The following is a 10,319-nucleotide window of genomic DNA, read 5'->3' as shown; positions in this document are numbered from 1 at the left end:
GGCACAGCTTGGACATGGGGAGGAGAGAGAGATGATGCACAGCACCCCAGCTCTGCCACAGGGGCTGATCCCCCCCAGCCATGGGAGCAAGGCTGGAGCAGAACAAATCCCAGGGCTGGGTAGAGCTGGGAAAGGAGTTGGTCCTCGCTGCCTGCAAAGCCCCATCACAGTCCCCAGCTCCTACTAACCCTTGCCATGTCCTTCCTCTGTAAGCAACCTAATAAATTGTTCAGTGACAGGCAAGCTTTGGTTTGGGTACAGTGGTGCTGGGGGACAGGGAACTGGGCTTGTGCTTGTGCTCTTTCCCTGTGGGCACCTGGCCCACTGTTTGCACGGGGCTCCAAAGAATCAGTATTAAAAGGAGCTGAGAGATTCCTTTTATACAGCTGCATATTTTACAACCCATATACATATATGCCTATACACACACATACATCTCTGCAGCAGGCCTGTGCAACCAGGACCTTAAAGCAGTCAGGATTTGGCCTCACTGCAAAGTACCACCCTTCTCTGTGGGGCACCCTCTTTCCTGCTCCATGCAGTGGGGCTCCTCAGCCCGTCTCTCCCTCTGCACAGCATGGAGGTGGACAGTGGGTGTGCTGGGGTCCTTGCCCACCCCCTGGCTGGGGTCGCCAGCCCCGCGCTCAGGGTGATGCCGCTGGATGTGTTTGATGACCTGGAACTTCTGCTTGGCCTTGTAGGGGCAATAGCGGCAGAAGAAGGGGTGCTCGTTGGTGTGGGTCAGGTAATGGTGGCGCAGTCCAGCCGCCCAGCGGAAAGCTCGCCCACAAACATTGCAGACGTACGGCTTCTCCTCACTGTGCTTCTTCAGGTGGGTCTTGAGGAGGAAGCGGGTCTTGAAGGCCTTGCCACACTGCTCACAGATGAAGGAGCGAGCCTCCTGGTGCCGTGTCTCCTTATGCACCCGCAGGGCGTCTGCACGGTTGGTGCAGTACTCACACTCGTCACAGCGGTACGGCTTTAGGCCTGCAGTGATAGGGAAGGGGATGGCACTGGGATTGAGGGGATGGTGCCCTCCATCCCGTAGGTCTCACCATCCCTTGTAACAGCATCAGTCCCCATTGTTTCAGCAGGCACCACGTGGTGCCTGGGGTCCATACCACCCCACTTTCCCTCCTGCCCCAGGCCACTGTCCCTGACCCAGCAACACACGGGAGTGGGCTACTCCCAGCTGCTGGTTGTCCTCCCCTGCCTCCAGCTGCAACACTGTGGCAAAGGAAGCACGTAGCAGAGGTTCCCACAACCCCAACACCCTCCCTGGTGTCCCACGGCCCGTCCCCAGTGGGCACCGCTCACCCGTGTGTTTTGTCATGTGGTACTTGAGCTGGTTCACCCACTTGCACTTGTAGCCGCAGTCAGGGCAGAGGTATTTCCGCTCCTCCTTGTGGATCCGCATATGGTACTGGGGACAGGGCAAGAGGGCAGGGTTAGGATGAGGCCACTTCCCTGCCCTGGGAATGTGCAGGGTTCTGGGATGCTAGTGAGGCGCTCAAAGACAGCTGTGACATCTCAAACTGTGAGGGGCAAGGAGGGTTGTCTGTTTGCCTGGCAGACTATGGGCAGGGGCAGATTCACAGTGAGGTCAGGATGAAATGCTCATACTCCTGTCCCAGCCTGTGGATGGCACAGGCTTTTTTCCCCTGTTTGGTGTTAAAGACAAAGTCCAGTTTAAGCCCCAGACCAACAGAGCAAGCCCTGAGCTGAGCATGTTGCGCAGCCTTGCCCACGCGGTCCCAGAGGGCTCCAGCTGAGCCTGGCCATTAAAAAAGTCAATATTTCTTTTAGCAAAACCAGACCATTTTCCTTTCCATTACCCCATGCCTGGCACTCCTGTTCTAGGAAAGGCCCTTTACCACACGGGAGGATGCTGATCCCCTACAGAAATTCTCTGCCTGCAGGAAAGCTGAGCTTTCCGTGCACTGTCTAACTGTTGCCACAGAGCATGCTGCAAGCCAGCAGGCAGACAAACTTGGCTTCATGCGGTGCAAGGCTGCACACACAGGACACCAGAGACATGAGTGAGATGAGTAGTAAAGTCAGAGAGCTGCCCACCTTCCTGCTTGCTATAAATTCCTTTTCCCCTTAATCTGCAACAGCAGGGAGCAAGGAAGAAACAAATGGTACCCATGTGAGTCTTACCCACTCACCTCTTATTCCTGTATGAGCCACAGAAGAGGACAGAGGACAAAATCACTCCTTGGAAATTACTTCTTCCCCAAATGCCCATGTTTGGACACCCTCCCCCCCCCAACCCATGTAGATGCAGTAGGATACATCCCCAAGCAGGGCCCTCACCTTGAGACGCGAGGGGTCAGCACAGGCGTATTTACAGAGGTGGCACTTGTAGGGCTTCTCGCCGGTGTGGATGCGGATGTGCCACGTGATCTTCTGCCTGTTCTTGGTGGTGTACTCGCAGTCTGAGCACTTGTACACACGGGTGCCCCCGTGGCCCTTCATGTGCTGGTCAAAGACGAGCTGGTGGCGGCAGGCGAAGTCGCAGAAGGGGCAGTGCAGGGGTTTGTCCTGGGGGGTGGCCGGCTCGTGGCTCTCCATGTAGTGCCGCACCAGCTGCTGCCGCTCCTTGGCTGCAAAGCTGCACAGCTCACAGCGGTGGCTGAAATGCTGCGTCTTGTGCTCCTCCAGCGCCTCCCGCGTGGCAAAGGTCTCCTTGCAAGTGCTGCACTCCAGGTGCGGGTGCTGCTTCTGTATGTGGCATTTGAGCGTGGCCTCACTGTGGCACATGAAGCCGCAGCGGGGGCAGCCGTGGGACACCTTCTCCTCGTGCCGCCGCAGGACGTGCTGCTTGAGAGCTGTCTCGGAGCTGAAGCGAGCCTCACAGCGGGAGCAGCCGAAGTTGAGCTCGCCACGGTGGCAGCTGTTGACATGGCGGGTGATGTCGTTCTGCAGGTAGCTGCTGTAGTCACAGAGCGGGCAGAAGTGAGTGGGTGTCTTCTCATGCACCCGCAGACGGTGGATGCGCAGCTTGGAGTTGGTGCCGAAGGTCTGGCTGCAGATGCTGCAAGTGATGCGCCCCACGCCAGTGTGCAGGGACTGGTGGGCCTCCAGGCGGTAGCGCCGGGTGGTGCTGAACTCGCAGTAGCGGCACTTGTGCGGTTTCACCCCCTCGTGCTTGATGCGGATGTGCTGTCGCAGGCAGCGGGCTTGCTTGCAGGTGAACTCGCACTGGCGGCACTGCAGCTGCGGCCGCTTGCTGTAATGCTTGCGGTGCAGCTTGCGGTGCAGCCGCAGGGCTTTGGCCACCTTGGAGGTGAAGGGGCAGGACGCACAGCGGAACTCACCCAGGGATACACAGCCCCTCTTCTTGTGCGTCTTCATGGCCCGTTCCTGGTGGCACGTGAAGGGGCAGCTGGGGCAAGAGAAACGTCTCCTCTTAGGCAGGGTGGCTTTCAGAGGGGCTGCACCCAGCAGGAGCTCACTGGGCTGGCCTGTCTCAGCGCTGGCCAGGTCCCTCTCAGGAAGCTCAGTGCTTTGGGATCCATCCTCCTCAGGATGCACAATGTGCTTCTCAGTACAGTGACTCTTGAGGGCCCGCTGGGAGCGGAAGGCCTCAGGGCACAGGGAGCACCAGAATTGCTCTAGGCTTCGGCACCCATCTTCCACATGGGAGGTGATGGTGGAGACACGGGAGCACACAAAGGAGCAGGCGTTGCAGTGCAGCTTCCCTCCCTCCAGCCGGTATTTCTCCAAGGGTTTCCCAGGCTGGAGGGGACAAGCAGCTCCATCTTGGTCAGCCCCATCCCCTTGCTGGGGAGTCTCTCCTGCCACCTCTGTGCTGTCACCCGGCAGAGATCTCTCAGGGGCAGGACAGCCCGATGCACATTCCCCAGCCAAAGGACTGCCTGTTGCCTGTGTTTTATCAGGAAGCAGCTGAGCTTCCCAAGGGCTCTTGGCATGCTCAGATTCCTCTGAGCCTCGCTTCTTGCTCTCTGCCATTTCCGTATCATTATCACCAGGCTGGTCAGCAGATTGGCAGAGTCCAGGTGGCTCCTGCCCAGATGGTTTGAGGATCTTGCTGTTCTTCAGGAGAACTGGGCACTTCTTGAGGAGGTGGGTGTTGAGCCCCCTTTGCTGCTTAAAGCTGGCGCCACATTCGCAGCACACGAGTGGGGCCCGGCGGCTGTGGCAGCTGGCTTTAAAGTGCAGGGACATGGACTTCTCCTTCCGTGTGATGTACGAGCACTTCTCACACTTAAAGATTTGACTCTCCGACTGCACCACCAGCATCTGCACCCTGCCCTCCAGCACCAGTGTCTCCGCCTGCTCCTTGTCCTGCTTCCGCAGAGCCTTCAGCGCCAACTCAGAGCCAACATCATCAATAGAGGTGACCATGTCCCCTGGGACAGGGGGATGGCTTTGCTCTGCTGTCTTCAGCATGCAGAGCCAGGCTCCTGGTAGCTCAGCTTGGCTGGTCTCTCTCATCTCGGTATCTGTCACCAGCTTGTGGTGGTCTGAGCATGGCCCCTCCAGTTGGCCTGTGGCCTGCGTTAGGGCATCTTTTCCCTGGCTGTCTCCTACCTCTGTGCTACCCTCCAGCCCCAGTGCCTCATCTTCTTGTACATCTGCCTCCTCTTCTTCAAAATCTGGGATGCCTTCAAGTGTATTGTCATTGTCCTCCAAGCCAAGGTCATCCCGGGAGCCTAGCATCTCACAGGCTGTGGTAGGCTCCTTGCAGGAAAGCATTTCCACGCTCTCTGGCTGTGCTGCACAGGTTTCTTCAGTCAAATGCTCCAGGAGGGGCTCAGATGGGACATTCAGTGCCTCCAAGTGTACAGTGCAGCTCTCTGCCCCATCTCCCGAAGCAGTGAGCTCAGTTGAGCCTGTGGCAGTGTCTCCTTGCACACAGTCATCTCCTGGGGTATTACCAGCTGTGGGACAGCTCTGCTCCCCCTCACCTATATCTCTCTCTGCCTCACTGCTGCTCTCTGGTGGAATGGCATCCTGCCCAAGGAGGGGCAGCATGAGTACTTGCTGATAGCCCTCTTTCCCCTGAGATTCCAGATGGGATGGCTTTGCCTTTGCCCACTGCTCCTTGCCAGCGAGGGGTGTGCTGGCATCCACATGCAGGGCTGCACCAAGCTCATAGCCAAAAAGTGCCTCAGGTGAGCTGATCTCCAGCTCCTTGCTGGCATAGTTTTCCAGCCAGTCCTTGTCACCAGGAACATAGCCATGAATCTTGCGCTTGTGGAAAAAGAGGCTGGTGTTGCTGAAGGTGCAGTAGGAGCAGAGGGCACAGCGAAACTCCTTCTGCTTGGTGTGCTTGCAGTTCTCATGGTTCAGCAGCGCCTGCTTGTACTTGGTCTGATAAGTGCAGTACTGGCACTGGAAGACAGGCACCTGGTAGTTCTGCAAGTGTTTCGTCTGCATGTGCTTCTGCAGCTCATACTTGCGCTTGCAGGCAAAGCCGCACACCTCGCAGATCAGACTTTTGCCCTGGTGCCGCAGTTTGTGGCTGCTCAGCTGGTCAGCACGGTGGCACCGGTACGAGCACTGGTTGCACTGGTATCTGTGGGGAAAGCAGAACTGGTCAGGCAGCATGAGGAGCTGGGGCAGACTGAGCCTGTCAGGCATGCCAAGCTCCACTTCCCTATCGCAGGCATATGGGGAAGGAGTTCTGTTTGGATTGCCGTATCTGACCTTTGCTGTCAAGGCAGTTCTTACCACAGGCAATTCCTCCCTGCTGTAGCCCTTGGCACTCCTGATACTTTACAACCCCAGTCTGGGGATGGGAGATAGATTCTCTGAATAGTCCATACAGTGACCACATCACTCCCCCACTTGTCACTCCAGTGTCCTGGAGGCAGACTAGACTCAAATGAGGCGATAATACAGAAAAACATGTTTTGGCAGAGTCCTGTATATGCCCAAGCTGGCCTTGGCCCACAGACATCAGCAGAGCCCATGAACCCAGACTCAGAGCTGCACTGATATGCTAATACACCTCCTTAGAGGCAGAGACACCAAAAATAGCTTTGCCTCCACAGCAACATGCTGGCAACAACCTGCAAGCTGAAAGACCACACTTATCTGCCAGGAAGAGCAGGTTGTAGCTATCCCCCAGGCACAAGGGTCTGGCACACAATGCAGCCCAGAGCAGCAGACCCCTTGAGCAGAATCTGGGGAGCCCTGACTATGCTGCAGGCCAGAGGAGCCAGGGTTCCTACCGGAGGTCTCCAGTGTGCTTGCGCATGTGGACGTTCAGGTAGTGCTTCCACTTGGTAATGTAGCCACACTCGGTGCACATGAAGTTCTTGTCATTAGAGTGGGTCAGCATGTGCTTGGACAGGTAGCTCACATCCCGGCATGTGAAGTCGCAGAGCTCACACTTGTGAGGCTTCTCTCCTACATGTAACACAGGAACATCCTCAGCATGATGACCAGATATAGCAACGTGGTTTACCTCCTCTCAGCAGGAGCTGGGGGATAACAGCAGGGATGGGGGCACACCACGACTTCAGCCAAGTGACTGAGGCTGAAGTGGCAGAGCCACTGATAGGGTGGCAGAGCCAGTGATAGCACCCAGGAGCCCTGACCCAGCCCTGTCTGCCCACCCATAGCCAGGACAGGACTCCCCATCCCACCCTGGCTCTCAGGATGCCCGCAGCAGACACCCACCCGTGTGCAGCAGCCTGTGCCGGATGAGCACCCTCTTGTGCGCGGTGGCGAAGGTGCACTCGCTGCACTTGTGGATCTTCTCATTGGCGTGCATCTTGCCCACGTGGTCGTGAAACTCCACAGGGTTGAAAGTGGCATAGGGGCAGAAGCTGCACTGGAGCTGCTCGCTGCCTGGGTGCCCCTGCTTCTTGTGCTTGCGGAAAACGTGCTTGTTGGAGCAGATGAAGTCGCACTGCTGGCAGTGGAAGGCGTAGTGGGTTTTTCTGTGAGCCTCCATGGCCTCGGCCGTGCTGAAGAGCAGCGAGCAGGCATGGTACTTGCACTCCACCGCCTTGATGCTATGGGCATCCTTGAGGTGACGGACAAACTCCTTCCGGTCCTCCACGCAGTAGTCACAGTCCTCCTGGAAGCAGCTCAGCCTCTTGGGCTCAGCTTTGTGAGTCTTCAAGTGCTCTTTGAGGGCCTGGCTGAGCCGAAACTTCTCATCACATACAGGGCAGGTGTAAACATCCGAGTAGAAGTTGGAAATGTCCTCATGCATGCTGGCCATGTGGCGGTTGAGGGCGTTCTTCTCCACCGAGCTGTAGCGGCAGAGCGGGCAGCGATGGGTCTTCTCACCTGTCTCTCGCATCATATGGATTTTCAGTTTGCTTTTGCTGGTAAAGTATTTGTGGCAGCTGGGGCACTGCAGGCTGGGGTCAGGGAAGTGCAGGTGGAGGTGCTCCACCAGATGCGTCCGCTTCTTGAAGCACCGCTTGCACTCAGGGCACATGTGGGTTTTGTAGAGGTACTCTGAGCCCTCCATGACATCCCCTGTGACAGCAGAGGAGGGGCAGCCATCAGCAGGGAAGGGAGAGCACAGGCAAATGTTTTCTCCCTGATCCAGCTGTGCCAGGGGGAGGGTATATACACATATATGATCACACAGCAGGATGGGTCAGGTGAGCTCTTTCCAGTTCAACACAAGGAAAGCACAGCCTAAATCATGCCTGCCTGTGTGCCCCTGGTCCCCAAAGCCAGGCACACTTCTGGCTGCTTTTGCCTGCACTTGGCAGCAGCTATGGATGGGCAAAAGAAGGGATGTGTCTGACTGGGCAGAGGGCAGCTGGAACAATGCACTGGTACATGCAGGAGATGTTGGGGCTGCTGGACAGCAGAGAACCCGCAGGGCCCACCAGCTTGGCCCACATTTCCCTGCCAGTTTGGAGGCTGTACTGCTTCTGCACAATACAGGCAGCTCCTGGTAGGGCCCAACATCCTACCTTTGAAATGCTGTGTCCGTGGCACTCTGGTTTTCTCAGGGGCTGCTTTCTCATCCTCTTTGGCCTCACCTTTGCATGGGCTCTCGCCATCCTCCTCCGGTGACTCATTCTCACCACTGTCGGAGTTCTCTTCCCCACCTGATGCTTTCTGACCCTCCAAGGAGCCCTCCCTGGTGCCTGCAGGCTTTGCTGGCCTGGCTTCTGCTGCAGTGGCTTCCCAGCCAGAGTCACAGTCCCCTGTCTCCTCCTGTCCTGCTGCTTCAGTAGGGAAAGACAGAGATCATCAGGCTTCAGGCAAAAGGCAGGCACCCAAACCCCTACATGTAAAAAACCTCCTGGCTGAGATGAGGACACAATCCATGCCACAGGGAGGAAGGAACACAGGGCTCCATGGCCTTCCAGCAGCACAGCCTCACCCCCTACTCCTCCAATTTGCAACTGGGATGCATGGACGTAGTCATCCTCTGCAGTACTCACAGACCCCAACAATGTACCCAGTCATACCTGATGGCAGGACATAGCGCTGCTCGAGGCTGTGGGGGGCTGAATCAGGGGGGGCACCAGTTTCAGGTGTCTTGGTGGGAGGCTCCACAGCGTGGCCCTTCCTGTGCTGCCAGAAGAGTTTGGCATTGGCTGTGACAAAGTCGCAGTGGCTGCAGTGGAAGGGGAAGTGTGTGCGGTGGTGCTGCTCCATGGTGGGGTGGCTGGGGAAGAGAAGCGGGCAGGCACGGTAGGAGCAGGACACAGGGGAGGCCCCATGCAGGCGGCGCAGGTGGCTGCGCAGTTGCTTGCGGTCCTCTGTGGTGAAGCAGCAGCCCTCCTCAGGGCAGGGCAGGGCTCCCAGTGGGGCACGGTGTGTCCTGAAGTGCTCCTTGAGCTCGCTGGGCTGTGTGAACACCTCCTGACAGACAGGGCACAGCAGGCACTCAGAAGTGCAGCCCTCCTGTGTGCCAGCTCTGGGTTGCTCCGGGCCCACTGGCTCACTCTGGCCTTTGCTGGCAGAAGCCAACAGTGTCCCAGGCAGCTCCAGATGCTGCGGGGAGGCCCGGAGAAGGCACCGGTGGTGGGACAGCAGGGAGGCCTCTGGGAAGCTCTGGCCGCACCTCTCGCAGAAATACAGCTCCACCACTTTGACCAGCACCTCTGCAAGCAGCAAACGGTGAGCAATAAGAAAGGGTTTTTGTCAGGCCCAGAGCTTGGGACTGGCAGCTCAGTTCCAGCTCTGGACAAAGAGGATAAACTGCTACTACCACAAATTACAGTTTGAAGAACTGCAGCACTCCTCTTTCCTGGGGTATCTCAGGGTATCTCCCATAAGAGAGGGGGCAGCACCACCCACATCCAGGTGACCACAATAACCAGGTCTGTCCAGTAGGACCTTTGGGGCACACAGGGATGCAAGGCCCCGTTCCTAGCAGGACATGCCCACTCTGGACAAAGATGAGAAGCATATTGAGGACAGTAGTCTGGGGTGGAGATCTCTGCTTGGTCCCTTCTGACAGCTGAGCACGACCCCCCCACCCTGCACAGAGCTCTCATAGCCCCCTCTCCCCACCTGCACACTCTCCCTCCATTCACTGCCATGGGGCCCTCCCTGCACCCCATACCTGTGGCACTGGCCGGGTTGCTCAGCGCCATGTTGCCAGCCACTGCCTCAATGAATATTTCCACGTTGTTTCCTTCAGCATGAACCCCTTCTCCGGGCATTGATGCCTCTGCCAGCAGCAAGTCCTGGCTGGCAGCCAGCGGGGGTGTCCTGGCCGGGCTGGTGCTGGCCACATCGGAGCTTCCCACAGCTCCTGCCTCTCCTGATGTGGGCAGGAGCAGCTCCGAGCATAGGGCCTCCATCTCCCTGCTGGCACCCTCAGACACAGCCACTTCTGCGCTCATTGCCACTGGACACTGGCTGGTGCTGGGCAGCACAGCCTCTCACTCTGAAACAGAAGAAAGTGCTTTAAACAGCGACAATGCAGAGCTCCAGGGGCGCTACGGGATTTTGGCGGGCAGCCTGCCGTGCCAGTTCCTAGGCAGGGTATGAACTGGGGTATCTTAATGCCGGCTCCCTTCTGCTGTGCCCCAAGCGGGCTACCGGCACAACCCACTGCCACCGGCGAGGCGGGGCTGCAAGGAGCCCTGTACCTGCCTTCGGCCTGCTCCGAGCCCCGCTGCCAGGGCTGGCTCCCCGGGCCCAGTCCCCAGCCCCCAGCCCCAGCCCCAGCCCCAGCCCCAGCTCCAGCCCCAGCCCCAGCCCCAGCCTCCAGCGAGGAGGTGCCCACCGCGGCTCGCCGCACGGCTAGCGGCGCCCCAACCCCTTCGCACCGCAGCCCCGGCCTATCCCGCCGCCCCGGGCCGCGGCCTCAAGCCGGGCCCCGATATCTCCGCCCCATGTCGACGGTGCTCGCC

At 58.2% G+C, this 10,319-nt stretch overlaps 1 protein-coding gene across 2 annotated transcripts; it reads right to left on the bottom strand.

Moving 5' to 3' along the window:
* Nucleotides 1–354: 354 nt before the first annotated feature.
* ZNF142 (zinc finger protein 142) lies at nucleotides 355–10,288 on the bottom strand. 2 transcript variants are annotated; one of them, XM_061459522.1, is made up of 9 exons: nucleotides 10,193–10,288; nucleotides 9,524–9,842; nucleotides 8,421–9,059; nucleotides 7,917–8,174; nucleotides 6,655–7,467; nucleotides 6,204–6,381; nucleotides 2,317–5,545; nucleotides 1,318–1,423; nucleotides 355–987 (listed from the first exon to the last, which is right to left on the bottom strand). In XM_061459522.1, exons 2-9 carry the CDS (start codon nucleotides 9,804–9,806, stop codon nucleotides 488–490), a joined length of 6,006 nt encoding a protein of 2,001 aa, XP_061315506.1. In that variant the 5' UTR covers nucleotides 9,807–9,842; nucleotides 10,193–10,288; the 3' UTR covers nucleotides 355–487. The 2 variants fall into 2 exon arrangements, with proteins under 2 accessions (XP_061315506.1, XP_061315507.1); XM_061459523.1 differs by having other exon boundaries at nucleotides 7,917–8,171.
* Between the last annotated feature and the right edge of the window lie 31 nt (nucleotides 10,289–10,319).

This window comes from Pezoporus flaviventris, unplaced genomic scaffold (genome assembly GCF_033815535.1).
Source record: "Pezoporus flaviventris isolate CSIRO_AGI_PZ_B2104156 unplaced genomic scaffold, CSIRO_AGI_Pfla_v1 ptg000029l, whole genome shotgun sequence".
NCBI classification, from domain to species: domain Eukaryota; kingdom Metazoa; phylum Chordata; class Aves; order Psittaciformes; family Psittacidae; genus Pezoporus; species Pezoporus flaviventris.
This window is presented reverse-complemented; position numbering and strand designations above follow the sequence as displayed.

What these genes read in the sequence shown, in the direction of transcription:
- ZNF142 (XM_061459522.1), bottom strand. Translation starts at nt 9,806, where the DNA reads ATGAGCGCAGAAGTGGCTGTGTCTGAGGGTGCCAGCAGGGAGATGGAG. An exon ending in ACGGACACAGCATTTCAAAG is followed by an intron (nt 7,468 to 7,916) that starts GTAGGATGTTGG and finishes CTGCTGTCACAG; the next exon opens with GGGATGTCATGGAGGGCTCA. An exon ending in CTGACCCCTCGCGTCTCAAG is followed by an intron (nt 1,424 to 2,316) that starts GTGAGGGCCCTG and finishes CCCTGTCCCCAG; the next exon opens with TACCATATGCGGATCCACAA.